The sequence below is a fragment of the Dromiciops gliroides genome, chromosome 2 (assembly GCF_019393635.1).
Source record: "Dromiciops gliroides isolate mDroGli1 chromosome 2, mDroGli1.pri, whole genome shotgun sequence".
Taxonomy (NCBI): Eukaryota; Metazoa; Chordata; class Mammalia; order Microbiotheria; family Microbiotheriidae; genus Dromiciops; species Dromiciops gliroides.
The window spans coordinates 157,346,304-157,366,866 of record NC_057862.1 but is presented as its reverse complement, the minus strand read 5'-3'; the positions used below and the strand labels follow the sequence as shown (position 1 = coordinate 157,366,866).

The 20,563-nt window shown below is 37.7% G+C and overlaps 1 protein-coding gene across 1 annotated transcript in view; it reads right to left on the bottom strand.

The window, feature by feature from the left end:
• LOC122738427 (thrombospondin type-1 domain-containing protein 4-like) overlaps positions 1-7,911 on the bottom strand; it is a 153,796-nt gene extending 145,885 nt beyond the window's left edge. Inside the window, 3 exon segments of the mRNA XM_043980470.1 lie at positions 6,725-6,806; positions 6,808-6,930; positions 7,861-7,911. Coding sequence (XP_043836405.1) covers positions 6,725-6,806; positions 6,808-6,930; positions 7,861-7,911 — 256 coding nt within the window.
• Positions 7,912-20,563: the final 12,652 nt, after the last annotated feature.

Genomic DNA, 20,563 nt, shown 5'->3' with positions numbered 1-20,563 from the left:
CAAATTAACTTTTATATAAACACTGGCTTCAAAGGGCAAAGAATTAAGAAGAATAGCATATGTAGAGTAAAATCTCCCGGCTAGAAAAAAGCCATTACATAGGAGAGAGATGCTGATCATGAACACTGTAACCTTTTTCTTCTAGCTGAAATGGCACTATATGAAAAACTGCCAGAAACACAACAACAATTCTTTCTGTGCAAAGAAAATGAGAAAGAAGCAATGATAAGGACGGTCAAGACTAAATGGGAAGTGTTCAAAGGGAAAATTAATGGCTTCTCAGTGAAATTTTAAAAGCAGGTAGTTAAGTGCTTTTGATGCCAACAATGATCTGAAGTCCACCAAAATTACAGAGCTGGAGTCATATATAATATTAAAAAGGCTTCCAAATCTCAATAAAGATTTAGGGAAGATTGAAGATTTTTAAAAAAAAATCTTTGGTAGAGAAAGGTAGCTTAGAATTAAACAATGACGTCCTAAAAGTTGAAATTGAATATGGACAGATACCTAACAATACTTGGGGGTTTTTATTTCCTTAAATCACACTCTAACTTGTGTATACTTTTTGTCAAAGAATTGTAATTAAACATTAACTAACATCTCTTCTTCTCATTCTATTAAAAATATTTTCATAAAAAAACCCAAAAATGATAGATGACTATACCAATTTAAATGTACCTCAATTGCATCTGATCTCAGAAGCTGAGTTAGGTTGGGCTTGGTAACTACTACAAAAAAACTTGGACTACCTGATCTTTGATTCACTTATCTATGTCTGTGTCATTTGGCCCATGAGGCCATAGACAGGTACTATTCTCTTAATTGTAGGTATAGTGTCTTCCAGGAAACAGACTGAAATACTTTCCTTATAACTGCATCTCTAAAGTGGTGGCACACATCAAGGCATGACAGGTAAATGGGTTAAATTTAACTTAGTAACTCAACCTGAATCTCTTAGATAAAGATTCTATTGTACTTCTGTAGACTTCACTAGTTCAGTGTTTTCCTACCTCCTGCTCTGTGTCTGCTGATGACACTGTAATTATCATATCTGCTTCAAAAAGTGACTTTTTGAATCTTTGTCTTTGCCCAAAGATCTCCGATAGGCAGCCTTTGAATATATAGCTACTCTTCTTAGTATACTCCTTCCTGACTTCTGCTTGTGACTGGGGGTTAGTCATAGCAGGGCCGATTATAGGAGTACCAAGGTCACTATGCTTACTGATAACTGATGTGCTAACTTATTCTGATAAAGTCTGTCTACAGAAGTAAAATCGATGTGCATGCATGCAAAACAAAATGAAAAAATTTACGTACCCTTGAGGGCATTTTTTAAACTTCGAGAATGGCTATCTCCCTACTGACTTCACAAGTATCTGGTTCATTTTTTTCTTTTGATCCTACTGATTTGACATAATGGTTATTAGAGGAGGATTTTGGGGGCATGGGGACTGAATTAGGTGGAAGTGCAAACCTGTAAACTTCTTGAAGGCATGGGAATCTTTGATTCCCTAGAGTATAACACATGCTTAGCACTCAGGAGGAACTTAATGAATGATTGTCAAATTAAACTGCATTGGAATAGAGAATCCTGTTAAGAGGTAACTTCTACCTACAAATTTATAGTTTTAGAAAGTTTCCTGAAGATACTGAAAAGTCACATGCCTTGTCTACTAGTCAAAGTAGGTATGGGTCAAACACTTGACTCGAACCCACATCTTTCTAACTGAGAGTCCAGTGCTCTATCCATACTAACAGTGGCTCTCAAAGCATATGCTGGGTCACACTAGGCAAGGTATCCTATGAACTGTATGGAACTTCTAGTCCTAAATTGTATGGACCTACAATCACACATGCACATGTAAATCACCTAGTTCTACTTGTGATTTCCCAACTGCAAAGATTGATAGCCCTGGGCAACAAAGGAAACTGTGTATTGCTATATTCTGTCATGTTACTTCTCCAGAGATAATCTGACTCCATTAAGCACTGATAACTAAATAAGCAAATTATTGTTCAGATTTTAAAAAAATCTCCTCCCCCTCCATCAAAATAAATCCCTGTTCTAAAACAGATCATGTCTACACCTCACAAAAATAAAATGTACTCAACCTGAGGTATGAAGAAAGGCAGATAGCTTACAACAAGGAGCAAGAATGAACATTTTATAGGGAACAAAAATGATTAAAGCAGCTCTTCTGACTACTGGTTTAAATTGTGTTTGATGTAAATCCAATTCATGCTGTCAAATACATTGCTGCAATGTTACTAAACCTGCTTAAGGAAAAAGGACAGCTAGTAATGCTATTGGAAGGTCATGGGATTCGATCTCAACTTCATTTCTGAGGAGGTACATTTTAAGAGGAAGAAAGATGTGCTAATCTTGCAATTGCTTTTCTGATAAGCTTTCATTATAGCAAGCGCTATTTTACCTATGGATGTAAACAACTAAACCAATCTTCTAGCAAAATTGCTTGTGAAAATATAGCATTTTCTTAAACATTTCTAGCTGGCTCAACCAGGCTGCCAATCACAGGATCACTAGATCTTGAGGTAGAGGGACCTTAAAGGTCATCCAGTTCACCAATCCTAATTTTACAATTGTGGAAACTGAGGCCAAGAGAAGTTGAATGCCTTGGTGGGGGTGTTGGCATGATTAAATTTTTAAAAATAATAACAACATTGATTTTCTCTCCCTCTATCCATTTCACACCCACATTGGGAGGGAAAAATCCCCAACAACAATAAAGGAAAAAGAAAAACCTTGGACAATATGCATAATAAAACCAAATAAGCTCCCATAGACTTGTGCAGCCTTGTTCCCCCCTCATTTGTACCCGGTTTGTACTAACTTTGTAAACATCTAAAGTAGTTTCTGAGTTTTTCAGATTCTTGAGCTTGCCCTTAAAGATTTTCTAGTGTAGACCACTCCTATCACTATATTTAGAAAGGATCAGAGATTTAGAGGTAAATAGAAATTACACTGTGATTTTGTGGAAACTGAGACCCAGAAAGGAGAATTGACTTTGTTCAAGGTCATCAGTGACCTGAGTAATTCAAATCCAGTTCTCTCATTTGATATCTAGGTTTTTTCTGCTGTATCACACTGCTTCCCCCTTGGTTGTTTTTTTTTTTTTTAAGATTAGTTCACTTCAGGAGCTGAGGTAATAAGTGAACAATCTAACAGGACATCAAAAGGAGAGTGAGAAAAACATATGATATTCATATACTAAGGAAAATGAACCTTGGAAATCAATGAAGCCATGTCTCATTCAGGAGCAACTCTAGAGGTCTACACTACTCTTGTATACACAAAGCTTATATGGATAGACTCCTACGAGGCCAAAGAAGTTGTGAGTGGACTTTCTTAGACCCCCCAGAATATAATGGGAATCCTTTCTTGAGTGGAGGAGGAGGAAGTAGAGTGCCCACTTGGTTTTGGCTTCCTGATCATCCTCCATAGTGTGAATGAGTAAGGGACCAAATTAGCTTTCAAGTATAAGTAATATGTGTGATGACCCTAAAATCTACAGGGACTTTACAGCATTAAAGGTAAATATCTTAAGACCTGATAAAAGGGTAGTTGGACTAAGCGTTTCCCTCACTGACATTTCAAGACTCAGGAAAGTAGCAACAGTTATACAGGGGAAAAACAAAACAAAACAATAATTTAAAGTAGGGGGTAGAGGAGAAAGGAAGGCTGTTTCTTTTGGGAACCATACCTTGTAATAAATGTTACTCCAGATGGATACCTCATAATATTAATTCTGGCTTTCAAACGACGATGAATGCTAGAAGTTGATAAAAGGGTAGAACCAATCTTTCTTGCCAGGGAAATGTTGCCCCAAAATTACACAAACCTACCAAGAGGTTGCTTAGTTTTGTGAAATCTTTATAAACAATTACACTCCACTTATTTTCCTCCTCAGAAGATGGGATGTTCATAAATATTTGATCATGTATCATCACATATATTTTGGGGATTGGAAGAAGATATTTTTAGAAAAAGGGAAAAAAACACATTTTCTTTAATCAGTTATCACATTCAAACCAGGAAAAATAGACTTGTTGCCCTGTAAGTTAACAAAAATAAGTTGAACCCCACCATTTTAATCTGACCATTTGTTCCCCAGGAACATATGAGGGTTTCCACCCCCTTTGATGTGAGAAAATGAGATCTTTTCTGGTTCTTTGTCTGGTATGGTATATATCACAGATTTAGAGCCAGAAGAGAATTTAGAGATTATCTGGTACAATCCCATCATTCTCACAGGTGAAGGAAAAGTTGAGGCATAGAGTTGTTAATTCATGCACATAATGTCAGAGGTAGGATTTGAACCTATATCTTTCTGATTTCATGTTTAGTGCTTGATCCACACTGCCTCTCAAGGCCTACTGAGCATGACTAGGGATTAAATATTGATGGGTCCCTGGCACCTAGAGATGCAGCATCTCTGACTCTCCAGTTGTTGCTGGGCCTTAGTTTCCTTTGGGTGACTGCTGAGCTTTTGGAGGTCTCAATGTGACACTCAGTATGATCAAAGAGTACATGAGCATTTTATCACAAAAATCCCAAAATAATGGAGTTGGAAGATATGCTAGAGATTTATTGTTATTGTTGTTCAGTAATTTTACTCATGTTTTGACTCTTTATGACTGCATTTTGGCCTTTTTTTTTTTTTTTGGTGGGGCAATGAGGGTTAAGTGGCAAGTATCTGAGGCCAGATTTGAACTCAGGTCCCCCCTGAATCCAGGGCAGGTGCTTTATCCACTGTGACACCTAGCTGCCCTTGGCATTTTTCTTAGCAGATATACTGGATGGTTTTGCCATTCCCACTCCAGCTCATTTTTATAGATGAGGAACTGAGGCAAACAGGGTTAAGTGACTTGCCCAGGGTTACAGAGATAGTACGTGTCTGAGGCCAGATTTGAACTCATGAAGATGAATTTTTCATGATTCCAAGCCCAGTGCTCTATCTACTATGTGACCTAGCTGTTCCAACTTCCTGATCTAATAGATAGAAATACCTGAGGCCAAAAGATTTGGTTAGTCCTAGGAAGTATCAGAGCCAGATTGGTCATTTACTAAGTATCCAAAAACAGCTGTTTTAGCCTCCACTAGAGGAATAGATTGGGTCCACAGGAAGGACCTATGGAACCCCAAACTCTGTGGCCAAACTGTCATGATAGGTGAGAACACATTAATCTACCTGGATTCAGACAAACCATGAACTTTTACCCTAGTTATCTTCTCAACTATTACCACACTATACTGTCAGTCAGTCAGTCAATAAATATTTATTAAGTATCTACTATGTATCACACACTGTGCTAAGAGCTGGGGATAAAAATAAGAAAAAGATAGTCCTTGTCTTCAAGAAGCTTACAATCTAATGGTTGACGACAATATGTGAAAGGAATCTGAAACGTGGGGCAAAGAAGACACCATGGGGTAACTGTTCTTGACGTTAGTAGAATCAAAAACAATCAAAGCAGCTGATGGGAAATGGAATGCTACTTGGAAAAATCCCAAGCCTTCTGCAAGGGAAGGCTTTTGGGAGAAATGTATTGCTTCTCCCTCCCATCAGAGGAGAGAAAGTAACTAAGGGCATGAATACCTTTTCATCCAGATATTCCTTCCTTCATTTGTTGCTTTTGTCAAATCTTCTAATTCTCAACCACTGCTCTTTCCATTATGTCTTGCTTCAGATAAGTACTTTTAAGTAATATGAAATACACTGAGTGGGGGTGCAAAGCTAACTAACTGATTAATGAGAGTGATGTTTAAAGTTTTATTAATAAAAAGGAGAACATATTCCTGGATTGGCCTTGGAATCTTTGATGAAAGGATGAATAAGTAAATGAGCCAGTAGCCATTAGAGAGGGGCTATGTGTACAGGATTGTCCAGTAGTTCTAAGGATGTTGCTTGAGAGTTGTTGCATTTCATAATTTATGCTCATAATTATGTACAAATTCCCATGAATGGTTAATCAGATAAATATTTTCTGTTATGGGTATGCTTTGCTTTGTTTGCATTCAAACTCTTTAGTCCATATGCCCTGAAGTATTAGGCAAAAATCTTATCTGTAGGTAATTCTGTGAGTGTAACCCTCTCACCATTTGAGGTATTTCCCAAACTTGCTCTACAGTGGTTTTGTTGACTTCTGCCCAAAGATCTGATGTCACAGGCAGTCAAAGCAGGAAAATAACAAGAAGAAAATCAATCCATTCTCCAGATCCCAAGGATATGAAGGAAAAGACCATTAGCTGTTCTCCCGCAACCCCAAAACCCAACAGGCTAGAAGTTTCCTTAGTTTTTTCAGCTTCCCTTACTTACTCAGGGTGGGGAAATGATTTATGCAGATACTCATTGCCTTAACTATGTCTTTCAAAACAAAGAAGGGCTGGTTTAATATATAGATGTTTCACATATGCTTGCTACATGAGTTTTTTCCTTCCTTTTTTTTTTTTTAACATCATCCATCCAAATGTATAATTCTAAGGAGGAGGATTTAGGATGGAGATGGTTAAGTGACAGTTCCTAAGCTACTGCTTGCTGCCCAGGAAGAAAAAAGTATCCATCTGAATTTGAGACAGATGAGTGTGTTTCTCATGTCTCCTTTGAATACTACTATATACCTCTCGTGCTTCTGGGATAGGTACAAACATCAGGCAATAGAGCATTTCCCCTGGAGGGAAAAAAAAAAAAAAGAATAAACTTACCCAAGTAATTGTTGCTTTTGTACATCTCAGTGATGTTAATTTTTGTGGCCCCTTGTGGGATTTCAACAACACGGTGATAGCCCCAGGCTGGTGAGGGTGTGTTTAAACACTCCTGACACAATCTGACAGCCTGTGTTGTCTCCGCCACAGATACCGCATTTATCTACGACTTTGTCAGAGCCTAGGTAGTCATCACAGCCAATAGTCTGCAAAGAGGAAGGGAAAGAAAGATACCTATAGTCATTGTATATACTTTCCCACAATATCAAGTTCGTCATTGAGGGAGGAGGAAAGGAGATTATGTGGCTTGGAAAACCCAATGAATTGGAAAGTTCTCATTGGCAGCTAAATCTCAGTGCTCCTTAATCTCCATCATCCTCTCAATCCATTTCAGCATCCCCGGTGGGCAATCTCTCTCAAGCCTCTTCTTATTTGCCTCTCACCACAGGTTGCCATAGGACCAGATATGAGCCCTGGAATGAATTGGAATGTGGGTAATTTTTTAAATTTTATTAAAAACAAACCCCTTGCAATGAACATTTAACATATGAACATTTTTGATATATATGTATGTATACACACATATGTATGTGAATAAAATACATATATAGACATAGGTATACACATATATCCATGTATATGTGGATGTATATATACATATAAATTAATTGTATTAAGGAAAACACAATGACGAAGGCATTCACAAAGGCTAGGTTCTACTTGTTCAAAGTATTAAAGTCAATCAAGTTTTGAGGTTTGAATTACTCTGGCAACTGTTTGGTCTGTAGAGCTGATCTTCTTATGTCTAAGATCAGCCCACACAAAAGTTCAAGTCACTTTTCCAAAGAAAGAGGGTAAATAAAGAAAAGCATAGAAAACAAAGGTGTACAGCTCAAAATAACACACAAGGTCAGCTAGTCTGATTTGTATTTTACAAAGATGAATGACTTGGCTAGCGTCACACCCAAAACTAAGTGGCAAAGGGAGGATCAGAATTTAAAACTAGAAGTTTATGTATCCCCAATAAATGTCCTGAAATCATGAGGTAAGGTAAAATTGGGCCAAGGAGGAGGTCAGCTAAGTGTTGACTGGTCACTTGAGAGGTAATTCCTAGCATTTCAATTTTAACTACTCACCACTGATAAGTAGGTGATAACTCTGGTTCTTAGGCCTGCAGAAGGATCCATGGTATGTCACACCCCTATAAATTTTGACTCCTGGAGGAAAAGCCCCCCCACTGAAGCATAGTTATGGTTTGGGCCAAGATTGGAAACCCAGGTAATCTGATTCCAAAGCTAGTGGTCTTTCTACAGCAAGATGCCTTCAGGCCACTTGAATAAATCTATAGACTAAAGTCAGTTTCTGAATAAACAAAGAGTTGTCTGCCCTAAATAATTGAGTCTGTACTGACTTGTAATTAGCACTTAAGAAGAATCATGAAGTTTCCTGCATCTCCTTCCTAATGAAATTTCTAGCCACTTAATTCTGGTAAAGAGATATTTTTTTCTTTTCTCTATCCTTCACATCCCTCTTGCTTTTCATGCAATTTTAGCAGGCCAAAAATAATCCCACACCAAGAGCATTATGCTCTGGAATCAGAACCCACTGACCTTTGTTCAAATCAATCATTTTTCAGGGACTTGGCCTAATACCATATAAAGTACTCTCTTTTTCAAAGTCTGAGAACATTCTCAAATCAAATTTCAGCAGCAATGCACTCAGCAAACTAACTGAGCTCTCTGATTCCACTAAACAATAGAGGATCTCGAGTTTCAGGTGTCAGAGGCTGCAATTCCCGCTTCATCATGCAGAAAGGCATCCAGTATTTTATTCCATGCCTAATGTTTCATTTACTTTATTTTTTATATGCCCAACACATCTATCCTTATTGCTTCCACATTTGTGAACAGACATTTGTCCACGAGTGATAACGAGGATAGCTTTCCTAACAATCTCTCTGCAAAATATTATTTTTGACAGAAATAGAAACACCACCATTCCATACCAATATGTTCATCCCACATTCACTTTTTCTTCCACAAGAACACATTTACTTGTGTATTTCCTTTCTCTCAAATATTTCTCCCTTTCTCCCTGCACATTTTGAGAAGACAAGCAATGATATTTTCTGTAAATAAGTGTCAACCTTCATGCTTTTCTCATCATTTTAAGCACTGCTTGCTCTTTAAGATTTGCTAAGCGACTCACACAGATTATTTCATTTCAAATTCACAACAGCCTTACGAAGTACTGCCAGGCATTATTGTTACCCATTTTACAGTGGAGGAAATTGAGGCTAGACAAGGTTCTATGACTTTTCCAGGGTTACCTAGCCAGTAAGAATCAGACACAGGATTGGAATCCAGGTCTTCCTGACCCCAAGTTCATCAACCTACTATGCTGTGCTGTCTCAGAATCTAACAGAAGAAGAAATCGAACACTGAGTGGTACAAGGTAGAAGTAGAACCAAGTTGATTCCTTCGTGATGCAGAATGAGGCATACTTCATTGATAAGTAAATATCTCTACTGTTGCATGGGATCTCAGGATCCAAAATCAGGTTATTCCATCCTATGCACAAGATACAACTGAGACATATAACACCAAGAAGATATCCTTTGGTAATTCGTGAGCTGAAGGTATGAAACAAAAAAGACTGGCTTTCAATCCATAAACACCAAGTTCATTACATAATATTATCACAGTGTCAGTGAGAGAACATGTTTTACCATCACATGATGTGGTGGGGACAGAATGTTTAATAAGTTGGGAATCAGTGGTTCAAATGAAAGTTCTGCCTTCCTAACATTGTGACCACAGGAAGGTCACTTAACCACTCATGGCTTCACTATCAAAGGAGAAGATTAAAAGAATTCTAAAGTCCCTTCCAGCTTAAAGCCTATGATCTTTTGCTTTCTCTTGAGAACAATAAATCATGTTTAGAAACTGCTTTACAGCATACACTTTCTTCTCAATAACCCCACAGGCAGAGGTGGTACAAGTATTATTATTACATTTTCTAGAGAAGGAAATTGAGAATTAGATTGGTTACATGATTTACCTATGGTCAATCCAGGTTGTAGGTAGCAAGCATGGGATTGGGATTGTTTTTTTGAGGCAATTGGGGTTAAGTGACTTGACCAGGGTCACACAGCTAGTAAGTGGTAAGTGTCTGAGGCCGGATTTGAACTCAGGTACACCTGAATCTAGGCCCGGTGCTCTATCCACTGTGCCACCTAGCTGCCCCTGGAATTAGGATTTAAAAGAAGGTGAAGGTTGAAAAGGAGAAATCATCTAGTCTCATACCTCTATTTTATAGGTATGGAAATAGGGGCTCAGAGAGTAAAAGCTCATACAATTTTACTAATTGCGAGACCAAGGATTTAAACCAAGATCTTAAGGTTCTAAGGAAGTGTTCTTCCCATAACATCATGTTGACTTTCTGTGCACATGGTATCAGAGTATCATACATCTAGAATTGGAAGGCACCTCGGATATCATCTAGTCCAAACCCTTCATCTTCCAGATGAGAAAGTGAGACTCAGAGAGGCTAAGTGACTTGTTCATGGTAACAGATGTCAGAGGTAGGATTTTAACCCTGACCTCTGACTCCGGAGTCCATATTCATAATTCCTACTATCATATGGAGTCATCTAGGTGGCTTAATGGATAGAATGCTGGGCCAGTAGTCAAGAAGACCTTAATTCAAATCTATTATCAGACACTCACTAGCTGTGTGTCCCTGGGCAAGTCACTTCATCTCTGCCTAATCCACTGGAGAAGGAAATGGCACTCTAGTATCTTTGCCAAGAAAACCCCATATGGGGTTATGAAGAGTCAGATATGACTGATCAATTGAACAACTATCAAATAGCCTTTCTGATGAGATATTTCATATTTTCTTCTTTTTGTTCATTCTTTTGACTTTGTTTTATTGTTTCTTGATGTCTCATGGAGTCATTTACCTTCTACTCACCCAATTCTAATTTTGAAGGAATTATTTTCTTCAATGAGCTTTTGTAGCTTTTTTTGGGGGGAGAGGGGAAGGGCAATGAGTGTTAAGTGACTTGCCCAGGGTCACACAGCTAGTTAGTGTCAAGTATTTGAGACCTGATTTGAATTCAGGTCCTCCTGAATCCAGGACCGGTGCTTTATCCACTGGGCCACCTAGCTGCCCCTTTTGTACCTCTTTTTCCACTTGGCCAGTTCTGTTTTTTAACATGTTATTTTCTACTAAGTATTTACTAAACCCTGAGAGTAAGTCACTTAACTTCAGTTTATCCAAGTTTCTTCAACTGTAAAATGGGGATAACAATAGCACTTGTCACCCGGAGTAGTTGTGAGGATCAAATGTAAAAGCACTTAGCACAGTGACTAGCATATAATAGGCACTTAATAAATGCTTGTTTTCTTTCTTTTTCCCAACATAATAACAAATTAGAAAAAAGTGTGTGCTTCTCACATATTATTTTTAGATAGTCTATTCAATCAAGTTATACCCATTTACCCCATGCCTGAGAAGCAGCTTTATCCTTTATATGGTCAGCAAAACTAATAACTGATAGGAGAAGCAGTGAGGCAGAGTGCTAAGAGCACAGGACTGGGCATCAGAAGACCCTCATTCTTATCTCAGTTCTGTCACTGAATAGCTCTAAAAAGACCAGAGAAAACCATCACCACCACAACCTTGTGGAGTGGGAGAAAATAATGGGATTTGGAAGATACTCAAAGGCTCACCTGGAGATTAATCTAAACTGATTGAATTAAGTGAGAATGATTGACTGCTGATTAGCTTACTTCAAGTTAATTAGATTGTAACCACACCTGGCTAGCCCTTAAGAAGGTATTGTTCTCAGAAGCTAAGGCCTTTGAACTCAACTCGAGATCACCTTCAAGTCCAGTGAACCAATGGATTTGGATGACATTAACCAATCCAGCTTAAAGTAGTGTGTAAGGACCACCCATGCTCTGGACCTATAAAAAGCTTCCACACTCAGTTTGCTGGGGACTTCATGATTGAAACAGGTTCGTGGTGGAGGATTTGAGGAAGAACTAGTCCAGGCTTGGAACTCTAGGCTAGATAGCCCTTATCTTAATGTTCTTAACTCCACTGTTCTCTTTTTTCTAATACCTAGTATGTTTTAATAAATGCTTAATGCCCAAAGACTGGTGTTAAAGCTTCTAATTTAAGGTGACCACACATTAGATTTTTTAGACATCACAGTTAGATTTTAAACATCACAGGAGCTTTGATGGCAAGATAGCATGCATTATAAAATCTTATTCATAATTTCAAAGTGGGAAACAAAGGCTGGATCTGAAAACAAACCTAAAGTCATTTCTAACCAAATTATGTAGAGCCAAGTTGGGCACAGATTCTAGAATACCTGACTTATAGATTTAGATTCCAGAAGTTAGGCAATGATTCATTTGACTCCATGAGGCTGGTCTTAGCATCACTTCCAAGTATATTAATTTAATTTGGAATTGAACCATTTATTTATAATACTTCCAAACACGACCCACTCTCCTCTTGCCCCAATTATCCTCTCCTCAGCAATGATTCTTCCATCTTGCAGAGATTCTCAAAATGTATAGAAATAAAGAAAAGATAAAAGTTACAGTGGAGGAAAGCAATCTTGCCTATCCATCATGAGGTAGTGGAAAGAATATTGAGTTTGGAGTGAAAAGCTACAGGTTCCAGTCTTGGCTCTGGTATCGACTATGACACCTTGAGTAAGTTATTTCAATTATACTTAGAAGGGATAGAATACTTTCCCTTCCTACCTCACTGGATGGTTCTGAGGACCATATGCAATGTGTGTAAAAGCCTTTCATATACTGGGAAGTTTTCAACACATATGTAAGCTATTATTATTATCACAGCAAAGTTGCAGGTAAATTCTCTTGCATATTCTTACCTTCCCCAGAGTTCTAAGATACCCAGTTAAAAAAAAAGAGGAAAAACATCTTTCCCAGGTATCATCATGCAACAGCAGTTCAAAAGAATAATTTCTGTCTGAAATAAAGTCTATCAGACTAGGCCTGGCTATCAGCCAGTGATCTTTAGTATTCTTCCAATAATTTTTGCAACATGCTTTGGGAAAAACTTTACAAGTTGCAAGTTAACACTGGAGAAATTGAGCAAGAATTACACCCAATTGTGTGCCAAAATTAACTTCCATGAATTCTCCAGAGAGAAGTGAGAAGCAATCTGGATGAAATATACAGTGGTGAGCTTTGCAGGAACTCAGAGCTGTATATACAGCAGAATGGGTCCAATGCCAGGCTTGGAGAGCAATGAATAGTCAAATGGAAAGCAGATGTCAATGTTTCAGTGCTGAAACAAACACATGAGACTCAGAATCTCCAGTCAAGAGGAGTGATGGGCTAAACAGGTAAAGGAATTTATCTTTGATACCACATGATCGTAGCAATCATAGCAAGGAAATGCAATTAAAAAATATTTATCAAGGTCTTTATTAATTTCTCATAATGATTTCTCAATATCTTTCCCTACCTTAAAACAAAAAAAAAACTACTAAGCAAAACTGACCAACATAGCTACCATACCTGAACTCATATGCAACCTCCTACCTTTATGGTCTCCCACTTCACTAGTGAGGAGAGAAAAGGACAATTTCATCATATGTCTTCTAGGACCAAGACTGCTTGTTACAATTAATTTAAGTATAGCTGCCTTTAAAAAAATGTTGTTTTCATTTACATTATTGTGTATATTATTCTTCTGTGTCTACTTTCTTTACTCAAGATAAATGGACATACCTTCCCACCTTTCATTAAATTCAGATCTTTTGAAATGTTTTAGTACCTAACTGGTTGAACTATGGAAAGATACAGAAAATTTTATTTGTGGCAGCCTGAAACAACATGGCCCAATAAGAAGAACACTGGGTTTAGAGTCAAATGATCTGGTTCTGCAGCTGTGGCAAATTATTTCTATTTTCTGAGACTTAGTTTTCTCATATGCATGAAAGGGAAAATAAAATCATGCTATCTAGTTGACAGAATTACCTGGACCAAATGAAAAAATTACATATAGTATTTGATTATTATAAAGCATCATAGAAATATTATTACTACTACTACCTCGTCACCACCCACTACTACTATTACTACCACTACTACTAACACTACCACCACTACTACTGCTGCCTGCTGCTGCTACTATTACAACAGGAAGAAACCTAACAAATTTTATATGAACAATTCTTCTAAGAGTATGGTAGGACTCTGAGTATTGATAGCAATAATAGTAAAAAGAAAGGCAATATGTCATAGAGATAGAGAGCCAACTTTGTGAATCAGAAGACTTGAGTTCAAATTCTGTCTCTGACATATGCTGGCTGTGTGATCCCACATAAGTCATTTACCCTGTTAGTCTACCCCAATCATCTCCCTAAGACTGTAAGTTGCAAAACAGTTGTGAATCTTCACTTACAAAGGGAATTTCCTCACCAGGAGCTCCCTCTATTAGTGAAATCACAGGTCTAGGACCTATGACATATGACGATGATGATGAAGAAGAAGATGAAAATCATGACTGATGATAATAATGATAATAATAAGAGTCTTTAGTTTTTATTTCACAAGGCTGATCTTGGCATCTCTTCTAAATGTATTATCTTAATTTCATTTGGAATTAAACCATCTATAGTACCTCAAACATAGGCCACCCTCTACTAGCCCTAAATATTCCCTCCAAAGCAATCCTTTCATTTTGGAGAGATTATCCAAGTATAAAGAAGTAAAGGAAGAGTAAGAGTTATAATGGGGGCAATTAATACTGCCTCTATGTCATGAAATAGTGGGATGAACATAGGGCTTGTGGGCAAAGGCTTCAATAGCAACAATAACAACAACAGTAATGATAATTTTGTTATTATAATCATCACATCTCAGAGCAATATTAAAGGCTTATTATATGTATATGTGTTTATGTGCATATATTTGTCTGTCTATCTATCTATATCCCTTGACTTGTCAAACACAACTTTTATTGCATTACTACCTGATGGAACATATGAAACATTTAGACTCAAGAATAGAACCCAAATGGCCTCCGTGGGTGATCTCATATTCTCAACTAAGAATATATTGACGGGGAGGGGGGGGGGCAGGGCAGGGCAGGGCAGGGCAGGCAGCTAGGTGGTGCAGTGGATAGAGCACTGGCCGTGGATTCAGGAGGACCTGAGTTCAAATCCGGGCTCAGACACTTGGCACTTACTAGCTGTGTGATCCTAGGCAAATCATTTAACCCCTCATTGCCCTGCTAAAAACAAAACAAAACAAAACAAAACAAAAAGAATATATTGACAAAGAATCAGTGAATAAATGTCTAGGTAAGGCTAATTTATTTACAGAAACTAAGGGCATCAAGATAGCCAAATCTGGTCTTTTAATTTCTGCTGTCAGAATATAGAACCCATTCTTCTGGAGCTTGGACAGGTGCAAAATTTGAAAAGGAAAAAAATTATGCAACATATTGTTGCAGATGACAATATACTGTATTGTCCTACAGTAGATCTAGAAAACTGTGATCAAGTGGCCATGGTTATACACAAGAAGCTATTTTTCATTAACCAATAGACAAATCCCAATGCTACAAACACAAACTTCAAGATATCCTTATAAATCCAACAAATATGTTTTACAGGAACCATGGAGTCAGAGGACCAAGAACATACCATAGAGGCTGTCTTGTCCAAACGACTTCATTTTATAGAAGAGGAAACAGAGTCCAAGGGAGGATATGTAATGTTTCTGAAGGCACTGAGTTTAAAATTTCACTAAAGGCAGGTCTTGAACCCAGGTCCTCTGACTCCAGTCATAGATAAAAGTACTGCCCATAATTGACCAGAGACGATATTGACTTACAAGAATTTAAGAACAGCATTTTTAATAGATGTTGCCATAGCAAATGCTCATGACCTCCAAACTATGTAGAGCAAAAGCTCGTTAACTACCGAAACTGAGCAGAAGAAATCAAAACCATGTGTGAACAGGAAGACGCACATACCATCCCTGTGGTTCCTGTCTACTAATAAGATTGTCCTGAAGACAATTACAAAATCCACTTTACCCAGTGCAATGGTTCACCAATCTCTAAACATAAAAGAATACAGAATAGCTATACCAGAAATATTTCTATTTGTGCTTCATTGAACACAATAATAAGAATAATTCTCATTATCATAATGATGATAATTACGAGGATAATTCCAACAAGAGGAATAACTAAATACTATTTGATCATCTGATGTTTGATTCTATGAATAACAAGAAACTATGATTCAGGAGGTCTTATTTCTGGGAAGCTCAGTCCTCTGGAAAAGGATTCCAGAGAAACCTGGAGGCAAGTGCAAAAAACCCTGTGGCCACCACCACCCATCCCCTTATAAATAACTGTTCCAAAGATTTAACACATGTGCAGGTCCTTTGGTTCTTACTCAAAGTCTTAAGGATTTTGGTTGGGTTTTCAGTTTTCTCTGATCACAGAAAATTAGAAGCAACAAATATGAAGGAATTGTCAGAAGGCAGGGTGCAAAGAGCCCGTAAGCCTGCTTCCTGGCAGTCTACCCATGAGAATTCATAACTAGGTTCTCTTTCCTGGGATACAACCTATTGGAGGTAGACTCAAGGACAGCAGAACTCTTAGCTGACACATGAAAGTGAAAGAGAAAAAGTAAAACAAAACAAAACTCCCCCAAAGCAGCCATACAACAATGTTGTTTGTTATAGTAAAGAGAATGGATGTTTGTGAGATTTTTTTTTTTGTATCTTCTTTGAGAAGAACATGAAGTATATATTTTAGATTTCCACCAAAAGCAGAAAAAAAAAGCTTGATACTTGGAGTGATAAGATTCAGTTATCTAAAACAAAAAACCCCAAACAAACAAACAAGAAAAAAAAAAAAAAAACTCACAAGTACAGAATCAGACCTTAGGAAAATGGGGTTCTGAATTTTACTGAGATAACTAGTCAACTGAGTGTTATCTAATGTATGCTATGAAATTTCTCCAGGTCATAAAGATTATAGGCTCATAGACCTATTGCTGGCTGGGGGACTTCAGAGATGTTCTAGTCTATACCCTTGTTTTAGAGTTGAAGAAACAGGCCCACTTTATCCCAAGAGCTAAAGAGACTTGCTTCAGGTCACATAGGTAGTAAGGGGCAGAGTTAGAATCTGAATCCCCAGGTAATTTGTTGGCATTTCCAGCATTCTTTCTACTGGGTCGTGCTGGCATAGGCCCTATATTAAAACCCTTGATCTTCCTGGATTTGGACATGGGCTCACAGTCCAGCTTGGTCACTTACCACCTGTGTGATCCTGGACCACCTTATTCTCTGGGTATTAGTTTTCACATCTGTCAAATGCAGAAATTGGACTAGATGTCTTCTAAGGCTCATCCTGGTTCTGAATCCACAATCCTTTGATCTATCAACCAGGTATGTTGAGAATTACAGCATTATTCCAAACTAAAATCTTTCACCTAGTAACCAGATAAGCCACTAGAGCTAAAAATGTAATGTTTTCCCCCCTAATGTTTCTATTAAGACAGTTGAATCAAGAATAAAAAAATAAAATAATTTCCCCTGAAACCTCCCACAGTAACAAAGCAAAAAACTTTAAAATATCCATGAAAGTTCAGCTAGGTGGCCCTGTGGATGGAGTCTAGAGTCAGGAAGATCTGAATTCAGATCCAGCCTCAGATACTTACCAGCTCTGTGGCCTTGGGCAAGTTATATGATCCCTGTTTGCCTCGGTTTCTTCAACTATAAAATGAGGATAATAATAGCACCTACCTCCCTTGTTGTGAGGACCAAATGAAAGATAATAATTGTAAAGTGCTTGGCACACAGTAAGTGTTAGTTTATTAGAGTTTACATTAATTTATGTAATAGCTTATATTAATAATTCATACACAATACTTAATAATTACATGTTATTGTTAACAGCTATTATATATGCTAACATAGCTATTATATATTAGTTATGTATTTGTGTATACACACGTACATAGATACATACATTAATCAACTTATGTAAAAAGCATTATGCTAATATGAAGTCATATACAACACTTTCCCTCAAAGAGATTACAGTCTAATGGGGACATTCATACATGCTATGTTAGACATCTGAACAAGTAACTAGACAGCTAGGCAAAGTGGGGAAAGGATGAAAGAAACATCCGGATGAAATTCTGTGAGAAATATGAGGAGGGAGAGATCAGACTGAGATAGGGAAATCAGAACAAGCTGTCTTGGAAGAGATGGCCCCTCAACTGGCCCATAAAGAAAGGGAGGTATTTTAATCTGATCTGCATAACAGCCCCAAAGTACAGTACAATAGAAAGAGCACTGGTTCTAGAGTTACAAGACATGAGTTCAAATTCCACCCTTAATATTTACTATAAGTGTGACCATAGATAGTAAACTAACAGGTAACAACAACCTAACCACAACTTAACAGCAGATAGTCAAACAGCCTGGGCCACTATTTCTTCATTCATAGAATGAGAAAGTTGGACCAAATGGCTTCTGCATGTTCTTTTCTCACTAAATCTATGACCCTATAGCTCCTTTCAACATCTTCTCCAGACTAATTAAATTAGGAAACTTAAATTAATCCCTATATAGTATAGACTCCATCTCCCCATTATGATAAATGTCATATACAATATGGTACCCAGAAGGCATTAGTATTCTGGATATGATCTGAACAGTGTAGAGGGTCAGGAAAACTATCGCCTCCTTCATTCTGAACACTGTCTAATGCAGATTGAGATCATATTTATACATTAGCATTTTGACTACCACATTACACTATAGATTCATAATGAAATTGTAGTTACCCTGAATCTCCAAATCTTTTTTATAAGAACTCTTATCTATTCATATCTGCCCTATTCTATACTATATGAAGTAGAATATAATAATAACTGACACCACTGGCAATGAATAAATTAAAAAAATATGAAGTACTAGCCAGGGTCAATCATTGTACTAATCCCTGGGATACAAATACAAAAGGTAAGATGATCTCTGCTCTTAAGGAAGTTATGTTCTAATGGGACGGGCGGGGGGGGGGATAAAAGAAAATTATGGCTAGGGAAGGAAGTTATGTTTCAGGAAGTCGCAGGGAGGACGACTTGATCTATAGGACAGTAAATTGGCATGCCCATTCTAAAATGTATGTTGTTGGTTTGATTCCTGTACCCTGAGCAAAAGGTGGATAAAGGGAGAGGATATGTCGATGGTGGTAAGGAAGATGTTAAGATGACCTGGATGGAATGTAAAATAGAGTACGGTCTGGTGTGGAATTGGCTTGATATAGTGATCTGGCAAATTGGCACTCACTCAGTGACCAAACGACATCTCGGCCCTTGGGTAGGAGTTCCAAAGCTAAGTAGATTAACTTTCTCAGGGACTACAGATCTGACTACAGTCTGAATAAATAGCACTGATGGGTACATTTGCTATGTAAGTTGAGTTGCCTTGTATAAAGCAAAGAATCAAAACATAGAGGCTCAAGTGATTGGCTTTGCTGCTAAGTGGTTATGTGACTTGTGATGAGTCACTTTGCCACTCTGTGCCCCAGTATCTTCCATCTATAAAATGATCCGCAGGCATTCTTTGAACTCAAATGCAGCTTGTACATACCACAACAGTCCTAGAATAAAGAATCTTGTGGGAGACAAATCTGTGTTAATCACCAAGATTTGCTTTTCTTACAACAAATGAAATTGAAAACAGCACTCCAAGAGAACTAAAGTGACAAAGTTATTGATCTAAGGAACAAAACTGATCTACAGGATGAAGAGAAGTTTGGTTCCTTAATGAAGGCAACTATAAAAACGAGCAGTCTGGTTTTAATCAAGTTACGCAAATGAGGTCTCAAAACCTCATTCTGTTTCATGAGAGAAAGCCACTTTGCTATATGACTTGGTTGTTGGAAAAATGTTGCCCTTTGTATGTGGATAAAGTTGGGTGAGAACCAAAGCTTGTGACTGTGAGACTGTTCCAGCAATGTTGATAAATCTGACCAAATAAGGCCTTGGAGAGAAACACTTTTCATTTATAGTATAGGGAGAGGGTAGCTTCATCTCCCAAAGTAGGGATTATGAATCAAGGATGCCCATTTCAGGCCAGGGGGCCAAAGTTTCCACTTTTACTTGGATATTGGGATCTTAAGCATTGGAAATTGTACTAGAAATCAAGCATTTGAGTAAATAAAAATCAATGAGGGTTACTTTTAAATAGATGTGTGTATTGTAAACCCCTGAAAAAAGAGAGGATAAGGGAATGTAATATCCAAGACAGTCAAAAAGATCTTTAACTTGGCTAGCTGCAAACCTGGGAGACAGTTATGTACAAATCTCTTTTCACTCCTTAATCCAGATCTCTACTGAATTCCCATCCATCCTGAAAAGTCCAAGGTAAACATCTGCTCAGCAAAAAGTTTTCCCTAATACCCCCATTTCCTAGTAGATGATGACATTTCCCTGACTTGAACTACATGTATCATTCTGGTTACTATATATTATGAACTTATGCTGTATTACTTTGCATTACTTAATTGTATGTGTGACACTCACACCCCCACACACTTTAAGTTCCCCCCAGGCCGGAACCAATGTCTTATCAAGTCCCTGTATCTTTCCCTATACTAAGCATCATTCTCTTCACACAAATACACTCTTGTGTCAGCCTCTTCCCCCTTTGCCCCAAATAGAAGAAATGCTAAAAGCCAAATAATCACTCTACTCAACTAATGTTCTAACAATCATGATGAAGCATAATTAATATCTACCAA